Source organism: Notechis scutatus, chromosome 3, assembly GCF_049901735.1.
Source record: "Notechis scutatus isolate UNSWTSFEM ecotype Mainland chromosome 3, rNotScu1.2, whole genome shotgun sequence".
Taxonomy (NCBI): Eukaryota; Metazoa; Chordata; class Lepidosauria; order Squamata; family Elapidae; genus Notechis; species Notechis scutatus.
The window spans coordinates 40,765,922-40,784,703 of NC_142011.1; the positions used below are offsets into that span (position 1 = coordinate 40,765,922).

The following is an 18,782-nucleotide window of genomic DNA, read 5'->3' on the forward strand; positions in this document are numbered from 1 at the left end:
ATTAATGCCAGTAGATCTCCCCCTTTAGATCTCTTGACACACACACAGAGAGATGGAGATGTAGCTTCTTGGGAGTGCATTTTGGAGAAGTATCAAGAGAAATGCTAAAAGGGCAATCAGTTTGGAATTAAATTCCAAATGAAATTGGGTCTTCAGGGTAAAGAAATGTGAAGAACTTTCAACTGCAGGTTTCTAAAAATCTTATTAGGATATTAATCTCATTTTTTATATAAGATTTTTAGAAACCTACAGTTGAAATACTGAAATGGTATAGGGTTCCCCCCAAAGTCCCTTCTAAGTGTTATTCTGTTATTCTGATACCATTCCCAGGACCTCTACTCAGATTTTGGCATCCTCAGTTTTCCTGCCTGAGCAGGGGGTTGGACTAGAAGACCTCCACAGTCCCTTTCAACTCTGTTGTTCCTCAGCTAAATAGCTAAGAGTCTGAGGATGCCAAAATCTGAGTAGAGGTCCTAGGAAAGGTACCAGAATAACATAGTAACACTTAGAAGGGACCTTGGGGGGAATTCTATACCGTTTCAGAGAAAGGGCTGTCCAGTCGTTTCTTAAAAACTTCCAGTGATTGAGCACCCAGAACTTCTGGAGACAAGCAGGTCAACTGGTTAATTGTTCTCACTGTCAGGAAATTTCTCCTTAGTTTTAGGTTGTTTCTTTTGTTCAGTTTTCATCCATTGTTTTTTGTTTGCCTTCTGGTGCTTTGGAAATACATTGCCCCCACCTCTTTCTGGCAGCCCCTTAAAAGCCTGTTGCCTATCACACTCTTGGGCAAAGCATGTGAGCCATTTCCTCCTTTCAGTGGTCCATGAAAGTACATCTACAGTATGTCAATAATAAAGTCAAAAAAAGGTGAACAACATTTTTACAGAACTATAGATATGTTGACGCTGAGTGTGACAAGGAATGGCTGGGAAGGGAGGGGCCAGGCGAGGCACCCCTTGACGTGACATTGAGTTGGCCATGCCCATCCAGTCACATGACCACCAAACACGCCCACAAAATAAGTCACGCCCACAGAACTGGTAGTAAAAAAATTTGAATCCCACCACTGGGTATACATGTGACAACCCTACTGGGTCTTATCAATGTAATTTTGAAAGTTATGATCTACAATTCTATCAATATTATTGTGACCAAAATTCATGAACGATGGAAAATTTAGCCGCCAAACAACACCTAGACAATGTCTCTATTGATAGAAAACCCATTTCTACTCTTAATTTCTACATAAATGTAGAAAACTACAAATGCTCAAGATGATAAATCAGAATTCTAGAGAGTTCTAAATTATTCTGTTTATAATTTAAACTTCTAAGGTCACCCAGAGTTTAATAAAACTAGACATATGAAAGCTTCTCTGAACTGGGTATCCTTAATTATAGTTCTCCTTTCAAAGTATAAATTGTAATTGAGTTTCAGTATTGTGTAGTGGTTACTGTGAAAAGTGGGGGGAATACTAATGTTTCTGTCCAAATATGTGTTGCCCATACTCCTATAACTTCAAAGAGATAACACTGAAATCATGAATATGAAGATGTTATCAAGAAAAATTTCGACTGGGAATGGTTTTATTCTCTCTTCCTCACTCAACAGAAATACTTAAAATGAAATAGATACCTTACTGAGGTCTCCATCCCATTTCCCAATGAAGTTGCCAATTAAGTCAGATGAAGGCAACCTGCCATTCTAATGCTTTGTGGAGCCTAAGTCTACTTTCTGCTGAAATGGACGACACATGAAAAATGTACTACAATATAAGGCTTAAAACAGACAAATCACATGAAAAAACACAAGAAACTACAACCCCCTCTCTTGAAATCCCGCTTTGCCCATATGTGATGTAGCTCCATCTACTTCAGTTTCATTTACATCAGTACTGGCAATTTTTTTCATTTACTTTACAGTCCCAAATAATACTTTCTGAGAGGACAAGGACTGTATTAGACAAGATGAAGACGGAAAGATATTGGAATTGTCAATATTGACATTCATGATAAAGGTGAGGAACTTTCCTCTCTCCCTCCCAGGTTGAACAGAAGGATTTGGAAATTCGGAGGGTTGAGCCTGTTTATTTTAGCCCATTTTTGTATATTTTCCATTCAAAATGGGAGAAAAACACATAACTGGTTCTCAAAGGATGGTCAGGTGCTTTAATACTGCAATAAGCAATTATTCAGGGCTAATATAAATCCAATTCTAACACCCCTGATTATAAAGAGATTTTATCATTACTTTGTTTCTATAAAGGAAGTCTACATTTTAGAGAAAATATCTAAAATTCTGATAATTATGAACATTATTCAAGTGTTATTTAAAGTGACGTATTCACACTTTATCAAATTCTACTTAGTTCTATACATAGACATTACTTAAATGATACTGTCTTCCATGCAACATTTGCATATTCAAAATGTCTGCCAGAAGAGAGCCATGGCATATTAGCTTGCATTATTACAGCTTCTCTCCTGCACATGTTCACACTGTGCAAATATGTATATTGGGAAGCTGTCATTACAAAGCAATGTTGGTGGGGTTTTTCATAACACTCATGTGATCAGCATTCCATGAGTAATAATTGCCTTTCCTAAGAATGTATATTTGTCTTTTATCTTTTCATGGCAGATGTTTACAAAAACCAAAACAGTTTCTACAGTAATTTTGTCATATTATCGCTAGAGAAGGAGATACGAGACGAAAGATAAGTTCTTTCATCCTATTTGATAGCAAGGGTGGCTACTTTAAACAACAAAAACCTATTCATGCATTCCAATGTTTGGGGTTTATTGGTTAGAGAACCTATGTAAAATGGGAAAAATGAGTGCTTCTGATACAGCAACCTTGTCTCCTACAAGACTAGTAATTGTATTAACTACTTGCTACATGCATGTGTGGTTCACATCTGGGAAGATTTATGAATACAAACACAACTTTAAATCATACTAAATTAAATACAGTAGGCCCTTCAGCATCAATAAAAACTTTAATTTTAAACAGTGGCTCTATAAAGCATTAGTTTGACTGATCCTTTTAAACAACATACAGCTGTCAAAACTACAGGAAAAGCAAGCTAACAATTTGTATTATAGAAGGAAATAACATCCTCGGTACAATCTGTAATGCATTGTTCTAGGAGTTATATCACTTTCTAAAAAATGCAGGAGTTGGGAGGTACTACAGAATCACTGTTTGTGAAAATGGTTCAAAGGTAACAATATTCTCATAATAAAACAAAGAGTATATTTTTTCTAAAGTAGAGGCTTTCATTTATGTCTTTAAAGCAAGTTGCGATTTAGCCACAAAACTAGATTTTGCGAAGAGTCATCCTGTTTCTACACTAATAGAATTCTTACCAGTAAGTAGTAAAGATTAGATGCATTTAATGCTGCATAATACTAGTGATTTATCTGGAAGAGAATTAGTACTTACTACTATGATTATTTAAAATCTGATGAGAATAGAAAGCAAAAAATAGAGCAAAATTAACTGTACTTGTAATCTAGTACTTTTCTGATGGTGTAGACATCAATTCACATTACACATTAATTTGCCAGTCAACATAAGCCAATATCAATGTGTACACATCATTGAGTAGGTGGCAGCTGTGGTTAGGAATGCTTTTGCCTAACTTTATCTGGCTTGCCAGTTAAACCCTTTCCTATATTGTGGGATCCTTCAGACAGCCATTCATGCCCTGGTGATCTCCCGGCTTGACTACTGCAATGGGGCTGCTGTTGAAGACTCCCCGGAAGCATCAGGTCTGGAATGCAATGGCACAGGCAACAATAGGTTTGACTTAGTGGTGGGATTCAAATTGTTTTACCATTGGTTCGGTGGGCGTGGCTTGGTGGGGTGTTTTACCTAACGCCGGTGCACAGGGCCGATGCTGCGCTTTTCTCTTCTTTTTCCTCTCAGCTGATTGTTGGAGGATTTTTCCCCTCCTCTCAGCTGATCATAGGCTTTTTTACTACCGTTTCGATAGAACGGGTCTGAACCGGTAGCATACCACCACTGGTTTGACTTAATATGCCCGTGTAACACTTCTCTTTTGCAAACTGCACTGTTTTGCTTCTGGGTGAAATTCAAGATGCTGATTGCTAAACTTTTCAGTCCTAATGTCAGCAGAAAATCCAAAAAGGTAGCTAAAAGTAACAATATGACTTACTTAATTTGATCAAATAAACCAAGTTTGTATTCCTTTCTTTTATTTCTAATACTCCTAACCTTTAGTTCATTCAAATATTGTCATAGGATTTGATTTTTTAAATTTCTTCTTTGTTCTATCGCACAGATTACTTCAAACCTTTAAGAAGTGTCATTTGTAAATCCAGCGGGGAAAAAATTATCCAGGTCACTCTTTTCATTTGTTATTTGTATTTCCCTTTTAAATTTTAAAAGCTCAGCCAATTTCTTTTGTTTACAGTAATATTCTTTTCTGTATCATTTTATAGCCTATGAGTTCTAAATCCATATCATCTCTATCATGTTAGATAAAATTTATTCAACACGTGACATTTCTTCAATAGCATCTTTTGGACAGTCTATCCACAGAAGCAGACATAATTAGTCACATTGTTCATATTATGACTATTTTCTGATTTCATTCTTCAAAGGTCTCCTTTAGTATGTGTATTTCTAGAACGTTTTGCACCTTCTTGCTGTCCTGTACAGTATATCTTGTCAACTTATAAAACATTTTCTATGCTCATTTTATAGTTGCCAACAGAAAGTGGGGGGGGAGGAGTTTGAAAGAGCAGTGCAGCAGTTTGGAATTGAAAGTGCATTCCATTCATACCTTGCAGAGATTATACTAACCGACTGGAGTTTCTGCCGCACAAAATCTCTAATTGGAGAACTTGATTGATGACTCTTGGCTATGGATGTGTTTCGCTGGAGAATATGAATTATGATACACCCAGAGGGGTGGGGGGAAACAGGGTCAAGGGTGACAGTGAATTACGTGTCTCAGAATCGGCTACACACAGGTCATACCGTCATGTTAGCTCCTAATAAATATCTTGTAAGTTTTGAAGCTTGGTTCACAGCTCATGATTTAATTAGGGCTACTGCCAGAATCCTGATAATATATTTCCTCTATCTGTAATTTTTAGTCCCTTCTAGTGTCCAATTTTTGAAATTATAGAATTCTTTATATTATGTCTTATAAAAGGAACTATTTCCCACAAAAACTGTTCTTTATAATTAATTCCAAAATCATATGAAAAGTTTGGGCATATTCTAATCAAGATGTCGAAAGCATGACCCAAACCAGGTTTTTCTCACCTTACTCTGTGCTAAGTAAGCTCTCTAATCTAGCAAACCCTGCACACTGACATGCCAGTATCTCACAAGTTCAGAAGTACATGTAATGTGTGAGATATATATTTCAACTCAGAATAGAAAATTGACAAAAAATTGATTTTTAAAAAAGGAAATATCTACTTTTATAGTATAAAGCATATATTTTAATACCCAAAGATAAATTAGCCAACTTTTTTTTTTAAGTGTGACAATGGGTATTGTGATTAATCCAAAACAGAACTGAAATTCTCTGTATTTCACATTGTACTAGAAGTTGAAAGTGAAATGTAGAAGTCAAAAGCTAAGAGCAACTAATTCTGGTAAAATCATATTTTGGATAATTTCTAGAGTTTTAGGTTAGTTTTATTCTGTTTAAGAGCCTGATTTTAATCCATATTAAGGAAAACCTATTTCTTTTTTATTTTCTATAATTACATTCCTTGACCAAGACATTGATTTAATTCTGTTCTTACTATTTATTTAATAGGAATATGCAACTTCCCTTTATTGTTTCTATTTTTGAATTGTTTCATTTCATGAGTCAGAACAGTAAAAATGCTATCATAACTACTCAGTAAAATTTAAATTTATAAACATTCTGGTTTCTTTCTTTTTCTAAAAATGACTTTTCTCCTTATTTCTAATGTTTTCATCTGAAAAGAGGAGTAATGTTAATCAATTATCAGTGTTTAAGTTAGGTCAAAACCATTAACACTTTGTGTATCAAAATTAATCTATTACCAGCTCTGGAGCAGATCTCTTTTTATCATACCCTCTTGTCTAGCAAAAGGAACATATTGTGGGTCCCATCTACAAAGCAATTCCATCTGTCAGGACTCAGGAAGTTAGCTTTTTCTGCTGTGCCACCTTTGGAACATCATTCCTCCTGAGGTTACATTGGTTCCAAACTTACTGGTCTTTAGGAAGTCTCTAATATGTCACCAGGCCTGGAAAACCCTTGGAGGTGGAAAGATTGTAATATGACCATACTGTTAGAGAACTATAGGTTGGTGTTCTCCCATGATTTTTATGCTTCTGGATAATTGTTTTAACTGGTTAATTGTTTTTAATTTTATTTATGAGTTTCTTTTTGTTGTTTTGAGAGCCACAAAGAGCGATATGGGCAGCTACATAAGTTTAAATAAATAAATAAATACAGTTAACATTACATCAATTATGTGAATAGAGCTGTTGTAGATGAGATTCAATATATAACTGCACAATTGTGCCCCCTCCCCACAACCCCAATGTTGTTATTTTAAATGTGAAAGACAAAATTTCTAAAAAGGGGAAATAATAGTAAAAAGAACGGTCCAGGAAAAAGAAACTAGAAACCTCAGAGTTTCCATAATCCAATTAATATCACAATACCTTTATTATAATTTTTGGCCAATCTTTACATAAAAAAGAGAAACAGTTTAATGCAATAATTCATTATTGAGAAAGGGAGAAAAACTCAATAGGATAATAAAACAACATATATAATTAAATTTGCGCTGTTGTATAATTTGGTGAAGATATTTGGCCCTCTGATATGTGAGTGTGGGATTAGAATCCCTTAAAAAGTAATAAACATAAAATTTATCAGTGTGTCCCTTGTATTTGGAAATGATTGAGGAGATCAGAACATGATTTGAGGCATCATAAAAAGGTTGTATGAAGACATGAGCAAGAATTTCTACCTTGCTGGATCCTCAAGGACAAAGTGTCTGTAAATATGGTGTCCTATGAAATCTTTTGACCAATACAGCATCAAAGTGGGCTCCAAATTGTATAAAGATTTGTGCTTTTGTATTAGTTTTTTTAAAAAAGCTAGAGTTAAAGGTGAATCATAAGATGATTTCCTAGATAGTTTTAATCAAATTGGTTGGATAAAACTTGTGATTAGCTTGAATAGTGATAATCAACATCAAAATAGAATATAGAAGCTAAAGACTGCAGCTACTACAAATACAAAATTAAGAGATATTTAGCTTATGAAACAAACTATTCTATGTCTTAAGGAAACAACTGAGTTCCTCCTTTCCCTTGCCTACCACATGGGTAAAAAAAGACTTTAGTGAATGTTTTTAGTATGTAATGCATCTACACCAGTTGAAAAATAAAAACTTGAGGATGAAGCAGAATTCTACAGCTGTTATGTGTATTTTTTCAACATGACTTTATATAAAACAAGCTGTGGGCTTTAAAATTGTATTATATTCTACGGTTCTCAAATAGAAAAGTTCATTTTCTAAAACAGTATCTCCTTTAAATAGCTTGCTGCATAATCTCAAATTTCCTCAGTCATAGTTTTCTCTAGAGACAGATGTTTGAAAATAAATACAATCTGTGGTCAGAACATGAGGGGAGTGAGAAAACAAAATTTTGTTTACTGACTGGCTAGATTAAATTAAAAAAAAAAAACAAGAGGCTGAACCACTTATAACTGAACCATAGATAATCCAGATCTAAAGAAATGATCTTTTCGGAGCCGTGTGGGCTGGGCAGAGCTGGGAAAGTGAGCCGCGGGTGTTTCCTGGCTCTGCCCAGCCCGCACGGCTCTGGCGCGGCCCTGGCAGGATGAGCGGAGAGCCTGGCGGGGAGGCGCTTGCTGCCTTGGTGAGAGCTCTGCCGCCGGGCAGGAGGGCCTGCCTGTCAGCTGTGCTAGGCGCCCCAGGCGGAGCTCTTCGCGCTTCCCCCCGCCATTCCTCCCCCATTTCGCATATGGGCCTTAATTTGGGGGGGAGGGGCTTAATTTGATTTTATGCCAATAAATCATGCTGGGGCTTCCTATTGGTGGAGGCCGTATTGTTGGAGAAACACGGTACTAAAAACACAGAAACTAATTGCCTTCAACAATTAATCTCATATCTATCTGATCTTCATAGTACTAAACAGAAGCAAAGAAAAAAAGAAAGAAAAAAAACAGTATCTTTTCATGCAGTATGTAATTTTTCTCTGTTTTTTCTTTGAAGTTAAGAAGATCACATTTCCATATTCTGTCTATGCGTACACTAAGATTCAGCAATTAAAAAAAGTTCTGGTAAACCAGGTAATATTGCTGGATATGATAAGACCAAACCTATAGTGCCACAGTCAAAGCACTAGCATTATTTTAGTTTACTCTACTATATTTTTATGTTGCTTTAAAAGACTACCAAATTAAAATCAAGTAGCACATTGGTGGATAAGGCTATATTCTTCTGTCATCAGTTGCTGTTTAAAGTTATCTGTAGCTAGAGACAAGATTCAGAATTCTTGCTTTGTTTAGACTTCTAATGGTTATCCACAGCTCCAGGAATAACATACAGAAACATTTTGAGAGGATCAACATATCTTAATACGTCAAATTCATGTTAAAATGACCCTAGGAAAAAGCCAGCATGCATTGGGGAATATTAACTTTAGGATGAATCATTCAAAGGGAATGAGACGGAAAATGTTAATCATCCAAAAAAGGAACAGGATAGGAACAATTAAAAAAACAACAACCAGGAAAATAGCCAGTTGAAAAGACAGGATTATAGCTGAAAATGCCAGGCAAGAAGCATTAGAAGTGACAACATATAATCTCAACACCTATGATAGAAACTTTAGGAGGAAATGGCTATGATGTTGTTCCTCTGTAAGTCAAAATGTGCACAGATTTTTTTTTTTAAAAAAAGATCCAAATTGAATTCTTAAAAGAAGCAATTTTTGACAGACGGCATATGCCAGTCCTCAAACACAATAAAAGTACTAGAAGAAGTGTGTTAAAAACCATAAAACCCTGAGCTGATCTTAACATGAAAATGTTATTAGGAAAACATCCAAAGAAGAAGCATAAAAATTATAAAAGACTTCAAATTAACATTTTTGATTGGATAAATAAGAGTAGTGAAAAAAGGGAGCCAGTACACACCATGAACAATTATGCCAACAAAAGATCATAGAACTAAAAACAAAAAAAGCTCTTCTACTGATTTCACTGTCATTCTTTCTAATCATCCAAGACAAAGGAAATTCAGTGCCTAGATATCTATTTTGTAAAAAAGGAACTTGTAAAAAATGAGGAAACTGATATGAAGTAATAGAACAGAGCTCCAGATCTGAGCCCCCACATTTTTGATTACTAAATGGCAGCTAAGGGGTAGATGTTTTGTATGTCTCAGTTGCCACCAAGTGATAGTTGTTTGCTCAATCCAGATCTAGTAATCCTGAAATAGATAGCACTGACAAAATGCAGTCATCAGCAATTTGTAAAGTCTTTACCGCAGTAACATATGAGAGGGAGGGAGGGGGAGAGAGAGAGAGAGAGAGAGAGAGAGAGAGAGAGAGAGAGAGAGAGAGAGAGAGAGAGGATATACACAAATTGTATGGATATCCACCATGTGTAGTGAATATCCATACAATTTGGATATTAATCTAATACTGTAATTAAAATTTCAACAAGAGTCCAGCAAAAGCCAAACTATATCATTATAAAGACTATCCATACATTCAATATTTGGCACTAAACTCATCAACTGAATTACAAAAACACTGTTAGAAGATAAAGCATTTTTTAAAGGAAGTAGAACATGAATCTATATTACTATTCCTGCCTGTTGAGATAACAGTTTGTTTTACCAAATCTTCTCTTTAACAGAAACACATTGGTGGCATTGAGAACAAGAAATTCCAAGTCTCCCTATTTTTAGTATCACGAAGGGAGAATATCTTTAATTAAAATATGATATCCTTATTTTTCATAATCATCAAGATGCTCATCCATTACATCATTTATTTTTGCTGTCAATCAAATGCCAAAGTACAGACTATTATTACAGGATTTGTTATGTAATATTTATATATCAGAACTGCTGTATTTCATCTCTCCTAATATATATGGGTTACCTTTAAAGCTTCTATAACAAGATCTCTGGCTTCTAATTCACCTTCAAGGATACTAAAAAGTGTCAGTAATTCAGCTTTGTTGAGTTTTTCGAGATTCATCTTGAATATCTGGAAAAAAAATTTGGAAATTTAGCCAAATACTGTTTGTATAGTGAAGCCTATTTTAAGAATGCAATACAATATCCATAATTGCAACAATGATATTTTAATGTTTTCTAAGTACTTCTAATTTTTCATCATCACTATAATTACTTGAGGAAAAAAAAACCTAATTATTCATCTTTTCTCATGTGGTCACAAAATGATATATGTATATCTTACTTGGTTTGGATAGAACACATGCATTCATATGGAAGTCAAGATAAATATTTAAGATCTCTACCAAAGTGGACTCAATCTACATTTACATTAATAATTTAAAATATTTAAAATAAAGGGATATAAAATAATCGGTAGACAAGACAAACCGATTCTTTTACCACCTCAGGATTTCTAAAACCTACTTTGTCTTTTAGAAAAATAGTCTTTGCTGGGGCACATTTTATCTCAAGAGAGAGTTTATTGCATTCAAACTGCTCTACAGTCACCATCACCTTTTTGCTAATATTTGTATTGTTCCACAGAGATTCTGAAAAAAATGTGGGTGCAGTTGTGCTTGCTTGAGGTGTAATACTTTTCTAGTTGCAATGCTTTTAAACATAAGCACTAAGTACATAAGAATATTAAAAATATGATTTTATTGATTTTCCAATGAATTAAATGGATTACCATACACATTACAGTAAAATATTAACTCAAATTTCAAATTCTGAAAGGCAAGGAGAGTAAAAGAATATTTACTTATGGTCTCAGCAGAGATTCTTCTTCAAATGAAGCACAATTATTATCTTTTTACTATTGTGCCAATGTAAAATCCATCGTAACAGCACATTTTAAACTGTCATCATACCAAATATTAATAAACAAATTGTCTAGTCATAGTTGGAAAACTCAACTTTTCTATGAAATGCTTTTATATACACATTTTAAAGTTGTTACAATAGTTCAAACATATTCTACAATGAAATAATTTCTATATAAAATAAATAACAATACAAACTGTATTTTAAAAAAATAAGTTAAAAAGTGATATGAACTTTTTAAAAAGAGTACTGTTACAGAAAGTTTTTGAAACTACAGAAGACAATTAAAAATAAGAAATCACCTTATTTTTCACTAAGCAGTAAATTGCCAAGTAATTTAAATCAACAAATTAATGTATTTTTAGATAGTTTCACTCTTAGAAACAGTAAATATTTAAGTATTGCAAAATACAGGGTGATTTCTTTTCAGAATGATAGCATTTGCATCTTGTGGTATACAGAGGTAGTATCAATATTGTGCATTTTATTCCACACACACAGCAAAACAAACTATCTTTTCTATACAAGAATTACAAAAATACAAATTGTGTATCAAAAGCAGAACCCACGCCCTCCCAGTTCTTAATTGATATTAGAAAAATGAAAATACCAACCCCAGGACATATTTGAAAACCCCCGATTAAATGATGCTTCAGAAAATTAATATAAATATTAAAGTTATGTTTGTTAAGCATTATACACATTAGAGCAGTGATCCCCAACCTTTTTTATGCCGCGGCCCGATATCCCCAACCTTTTTTATGGCGCGGCCCGGTACCGGCATCCATCTTGTTTTGATGAAAAAGTGCTTCCGGTGAACTTTCTACCCGGAAAAGCTCACCGGAAGCACTTTTTCATCAAAACAAGATGGCGGCACCCAGCAAACCAGCGGCCCGGTAGGACTTGTTCCACGGACCGGTACCGGTCCGTGGACCGGTGGTTGGGGACCCCTGCATTAGAGGACAAAAATTTAAAATTACAATATTCATAAACTAGGAGATGAAGTGTTAGCAAGCCATAGAAATAACAAATAGCTAATATAAAAATATAGTAACTACAATTTTTCTATGTACAATTAGATATCTTTTCTAGGAATAAAATATCCAACTGGAATTTAACTTAATCTGTCCTGTTATTGAAACAAGGCTGCTCTGTACATTAATTTTATTAAAGTTTATTATATCTAAGTACCGTAACAGTTAAATTTTCTGTTTGGTATCATGTGATAAAACTTGTTCATGTGGTATGACATTCATATGATATGGAATATGTAGGTCATAATAACGTCTTTGTAAGTTTACAAATGTAGCTTCCTTCATCCTGATGAAAAATCCCCCAGTCTAATGAAATATTTAGAAATAAGTTTTGCAATCAGAAGACTTAAAATACTAGTTTTATTTATGTTGATGCCGGTAGATTACTCATTTAGAATTAATGTTTATTTGCAATAACACTGTAATTAACACAATCATCTCAAAGACAGTCCTATTAAGTTACATGGATTATTGGAACCAAACTGCATTTTAAACTGTTAATTTAGGATGCAATCCAATATCAATTTACCTAAGATTCCTGACAAATTTGTATTTCAATTTATTTCCAACATCTGAAATTTTATTTTTTCTCTTATTTTAATAAGAAAATATGATAATTGCCTCATAAATCCCACATAATACAAAAATATAAACCAAAATATATACCATATATACTTGTGGATAAATCAATCGTTGGATAAGCCAACCCTCAAATGTTTAACCAAAATGCCATGAAATAAATATGTGTCATCTGTGGATAAATTAAGGTGCAATTTTTCATAGGTTTTTTGATTAAAAATGTAGGACCCTGCTTATTCAGTGTGTCGGCTTATCAATGAATATATATGGGAAATATGGTTATTTTAAAAATGAATTATCATATATATTTATGAATGATCTGATTTTGGAGGTGTATTTTGGCCACAATTCTCAGCTTATCTACAAGCACATACAGTATTCTTATGATAAACAAATTACAACTCTTCTGAGGCTTAATTTTTTTCACGTTTCTGGAAATCTCTGACAACAGAATCCATATTTTTCACATAAAGAATTAAAAATATACATTTGCATAGACATTTATATTTTTCTAGACCTGTGTAGATAATTTTTAAACATACAGGAAGCAGTAGCATTTAACAAGTATGAAGTTCATATAAAGCCGCAGATAAAGTCTTCATTGAATGGAGCTCAATTTCTGGTGGCTTCATGGATATGATGATATTGCAGGGGTGTCAAACTCAAGGCCCGGGGGACAGATCTGGCCTGCTGGTGCTTAGATCTGGCCTGAGGTGCCTCTGCCAGTGAAAATGGAGCTTAGGAGAGCCATGGACAGCCCTCACAACCTCTGTATTAGCTGGCTGAGGGTTGCAGGAGGTTGTCGCAGCCAAAAGCGGAGCTCGCAAGAACTGCAAGCGGCCCTCATGAGCTCCATTTTCACTGACAGACTGTTTCAGGAGACCATTGCAGCCAAAAATGGAGCTCGGGCGCCCGTTTTCGCAGGTTAGAGTGCTCAGACCACCACAGGCGCCCCCAACATGAGTGACGTCGAGCTAGCCATGCCCATTCTGGTCTCCAGAGGTCAAACACAACCCTGATGCGGCCCTCAATGAAATCAAGTTTGACACCCCTGCAATATTGTCTTCTTGGATACTCTATGGAAGTGGGTTGATACTACTTTCCTCTGGGAATTGAGTTTGAGGTTTCTTAGTGGTCTCAAAAACAATCAAATTGGGCTAAAGTTGTCAACAGTTCAGCCAAGGCCAGGGTCCCCAATAGATACACATATTTGTGTGTGTGTGTGTGTGTGTGTGTGTGCGCACACACATATAATTTTATAGACCCATTTTTTTATTCTTTTACACATACTTTTTAAATAGCTTTTTTACTGTTTAAATTTTTCCTGAAAGTCTCAGAGACAGTAATTACATGCATTATTTCTCATGGATTATGTGTATAGCTAAGAACTGTAAAAGTAGTTAGATGTTTAATAAACATTCTAGTCACAAAGAGAAAAACTTTTTTCTTTTCTTCTATCATTCATTCTCTGCCATTTGTCCCTTTTTTCCCCTGTGATTTTTCAGCTGTTTTAGGAAATAGCCAGCAGTGATGCCAAACAATAAATCTAAGCTACTGGAGACAGGCTGCAGATCTATGCAGTCTTTGAATTAGTGACTGTTCTCAAAGAAACCAAACACTAATTCATGAATACTCTGAACACAAGCTAAATGGTACAATTTAGAAATACCTAAATTTTCCACAAATAACAAGTTGATGCTGAAATGAAGAACTGCTTGAATTTTCTGACATATCCATCCTGGTTCATAGTATCAGATTTGGACAGAAAAGAATTTGAAGCACTTAAGGATTCTAAATTGTTGATTTAAACAATAACACAGCATGAAGCAATATGTTAGTATAGTTAGGCCCCATTATTAAACACAAGTCTGAGATTAAAAAAAATCTCAGGGAGTGCCACAAAGAAGAGGAAGTCAAGCTATTCTCCAAAGCACCTGAGGGAAGGACAAGAAGCAATGGGTGGAAACTAATCAAGGAGAGAAGCAACCTAGAACGAAGAAGAAATTTCCTGACAGAACAATTAATCAGTGGAACAACTTGCCTCCAGAAGTTGTAAATGCTCCAACACTGGAAGTTAAGAAGAGATTGGGCAGCCATTTGTCTGAAATGGTATAGGCTTTCCTGCCTAAGCAGAGGGTTGGACTAGAATACTTCCAAGGTATCTTCCAAATCTGTTATTCTATTATTCTATTCTATTATGAGTGTTTTCTATATGCCAAAAAAGTAACACAAATTGAGAGAATGAAACTGCAGTGATTTGGTAGAATGACCTACTGCACTCCTGTTTTATTCTCTCCAGATACTAGTTATTCATATTCCTTATAAATCTGTGCTATTTATTGCTGATTTATCTTTCTCCCATGTGTTTTATGGCAGCAATAAGATACAATGTCATGTGTTTCATGGCAACAAGATATTTTTTTTCAAGCATTAATAAACAAGCAAGCTTTGCTAAGTTTCTTCCCATCTGATGGCTAACACAGTATCTTTATGGAAAATCTTATCAGCCTAATTTATTACCTAATATGAATGGATACCAACTGTATATAAACCTGTATAATGTATTGTTGGTATAATAATTAAGGCTAGTGTAATCATCCCTTTCAATCTAGACATTTCACCTCTTACATGCCATGCCCCCAAATCATATCAAATCTTGATAACATTAGGTTTACATTATATCAAGGATTTTAGATTTGAAACCTTTCATTTTGAGAATCAAGCTTGCCATATTTTCTAGGACTGTATATCAATCTGGTTTTTTGTCTGTACTGACAGAAGAACATTCTTATTCTCCACTTAGAAATACATCTTTGGTAATAGAAAAAGTTATCTTTATTATGGAAATATAATCTATTTCTAACAGACTGAGAAAAACGTATAGAAATAGAATTTACAGTTATTTAATATGGATACACCCTTTAACATTACATCTGAAATCTATCTCCATTTGACATAAACTAAATTGCTCCTTTTGGAAATCCCCTGCCAGTGTGAGGCAGGACACATGGAAATAACAACATTGAAAGCTGAATGAAACATGAAGAAATGATACATTCAGGATTATTTAGTGATGATCTTAATACTAAAAATAACACTATTCTATTAAGGTATCAGTAAATAAATTCTTAAAGATTATGTCTAAAACAAATCACTGTGTCTGTTTGAAGTCCCTGTACACATCCATAGTTACAGGCAAATAATCATTTCAGCAATTATTTGCCAGTGCTAAAAAATCAGACACCAGAGAGCATCCACTCCGCTGTCTTGTGAGTTACAAAATGCATGATTAAATAAAGTATTGGGGAGAACTGACTTCAGACATACTGTGCAAGACTATAACATTAGTATCAAACATTTCGTCAGAATATGGAATACATATTTAAAATACGTAGCTAGATACTTCCCTACCAGCAGTTAATTTTATTATTTCAAATTAAAAACTTTTGATATACTATATTTTATTGCAGTAGCGTCTTGATTTACAGGCATTCAGAAAAGTTTCTAATTTTTATTTTCTGTGCTTCTCTGGCTACTCAGCATACTTCCAACAACGACTAAGATAATATGTATCATTATGTGCAAAGATACTGGACTGCATGATGACAAACTAACAAAAGTAATCAGAATTGTTTAATGAGTGCAAATATTTTATTTTCAATAAGACTGAATATTTGTTTTTGTTTTTTGTAATCACAGGAAGGTAATTTTCAGCTTTGATATAAGAGTTTTAAGCAAACTATTTTTCCCTTTCTTTTAAAGAAAACACATACTTCTATTTACATACCCTTATGATGGTACAAGGCTATCTACACACTAAATGATTAAATGTGATTTTATTAGCCTATAAAAACAGCTGAACAGGACGAGCCTATGAAAAAATAACCATTGGCATTTTTCAAATCTTGAACAGACATTGGTCATACAGATCAAAAAGAAATCCAAAACAGTCATCTCATAAGCTAGTTAAAAATGAAATAAATACAAGAACATTATTTCCTAGGTCCAGGTTGTTTTCCAAAACAAGACTGACCAATAGTTGTATAAATACTACCTTTCTCCTTCTTATGAATATGTACCTCCAATCCATCTTCTGACGTTATTCAGTTGCATCTATCAACACTTCACTGTTTAATTTTTGCCCTTAACAACTTAATAACTACATTTACTTCTCCATTTCCGGAGGCATCTTAAAAACTTGCCTGGCCACAACAATGCCTCCTGATCCAGAGAGAAGTATTTTGCACCGCAGCATCCCTAGGTCTTATAATACGAGTATCGGGAGTAAACAGGTTTAGCAGCATTTGCCTAATTTAATTTCCAGAAGGAATTGTGAAAGCAGCCAAGCCAAAGCCTAAGAAATTAATCTACTCGATCCCCGCCCTTATCTCCCAACTATTAGATTCTCACGGCCACTTCACATCTTAGACGGCTAGATATCGATCTAGCCGCCCGGTTATTTAAAACGCTCGAGTGGTTGGTTTATTCTAAGCTTCAGATTTCGCAGCCCCGTTTCTAAACAACAGCGGGACGCAGGCAAGCCCCCTTTTTTCCTGGCGGGGGGGACGGGGGATGGGACAACTAACAGATTTCACTTACCGCCGTTCGCGAACCAGAACACGCTTCCTTTGAATCCCCCTCAGTCAAGTCCCTGACTTTCTCTCTACCCGCCCAGGGCCTCGAGCCCCATCGCCTTCACCCCATTAACCCCATCAGCCCCCCTGACAAAACTCCAGCTCTCAGAGCTGCGACGGTGGCTACCGCGACAATTGCCCGCGGTCCTCTCGGGTCTGAAGCGCGTCGGCTTTCCCTCCCTCGTATCCCGCGGCTCTCTCGGGCAGAGGGGCCCTCACGCCAACGGGCCTCCAGGTGGCTCCCGCCTCTCCTCCCTCCCCCTTGCCGGTTCCCAAAGGCACAGGCGCGCGCGGGGATGCTCCGGCGCGCCATTTCCCCGCCAAAGGCCCGAAGCCGCCAGAAGCAAGTCCGATCTGGCGCCGACCTACCAGGAGCTCGGCCAAACGCCCGCAGCCGCCGTCCTCGCCGCCACCGCCTTCGTCGCAGCCAAAGCCAAAGTCCCCACTCGGCCCCACTCTCCATCCAGCCTTCTGGAGCGCTCCAAGATTGACGTCTCCCATCACCAACCGGTGTCCAGCGAAGCCCAGGCACTTGGCCAATCGGCAAATGTAGGGGCGGGGACGATAAAATAGTCAGTCCCTTCAACGTTTTTTCTAGCCAATCAGAAGCCGAGACCGGTGGTTTGTTGAGGAGGGTGTGTATGTCGGTCTCCGAACGGGCTTGGAAAAAAAAAAACCCTTTTGTTCGCTGTGGTTGAAGTAGATAGAGCGGAGTTCTGATTGAGACGTCACTTCCGGAGAAAGGTTTTCGCTCAGCGTTTTTAGGCTGTTTGCAGACGTTCGGTCAGACGTTTTCTTTAGTTTCTTGAAATTTTGCCGTCGAGGTGTATGCCGGTGAAGCGGGATGATATCGCGCTGTTTAGACTATTGCAACTTTTGCTCCTTTTGTTGAGACTTCTGGGTTTCTTGGTGGGTGCCTGCTTGTAAGCCGGGTCTTCTAATAAAAGTTCGGGTTTATTTTTGAGCAAGTTTTTTAAACGTGGATTTAAAAAATATAATGTTGGATATGTGTGTATGTATCAGTACATGTAGTTCATGTCCTATACAGGCAGGGCTTACTCCCCCCTTCAGTGCGCTTGTTTTGATGGTTCGTTGTCATAAAGCTGTCCTCTGTCAAGGACCTTGGAGTACTCATCTCTAATCTAAGTACTACAGCCCACTGTAAGTACATAGCCAAAAAGGCATTAAAAGTTGTTAATCTAATCCTACGTAGCTTCTTCTCTGGTAATATCACACTACTAACTAGAGCATACAAAACATTTGCTAGACCAATACTTGAATATAGCTCATCAGTCTGGAGCCGGCATTATGTATCTGATATGAGAAAGTCCAGAAATATTTCACAAGAAGAGTTCTCCACTCCTCTACTCGTTGCAGAATACCTTATGCCACCAGACTTGAAATTCTAGACCTAGAAAACCTAGAACTACGCCGCCTTCGGTCCGATCTAAGTATAGTAT

General features: G+C 36.1%; 1 protein-coding gene across 4 annotated transcripts in view; it reads right to left on the reverse strand.

Moving 5' to 3' along the window:
• CTTNBP2NL (CTTNBP2 N-terminal like) overlaps positions 1–17,839 on the reverse strand; it is a 30,514-nt gene extending 12,675 nt beyond the window's left edge. For 2 of the 4 annotated variants that reach the window (XM_026675176.2, XM_026675175.2), the window contains exons 1-2: positions 17,692–17,839; positions 10,174–10,281 (exon numbers count right to left, since the gene is read on the reverse strand). In XM_026675176.2, the coding sequence (XP_026530961.2) occupies positions 10,174–10,281; positions 17,692–17,823 (240 nt within the window). In that variant the 5' untranslated portion in view covers positions 17,824–17,839. Of the gene's footprint in view, positions 1–9,199; positions 9,544–10,173; positions 10,287–17,287; positions 17,432–17,691 lie in introns of those variants that run through there. The other 2 variants (XM_087959584.1, XM_087959585.1) reach the window with 2 other exon arrangements.
• Positions 17,840–18,782: the final 943 nt, after the last annotated feature.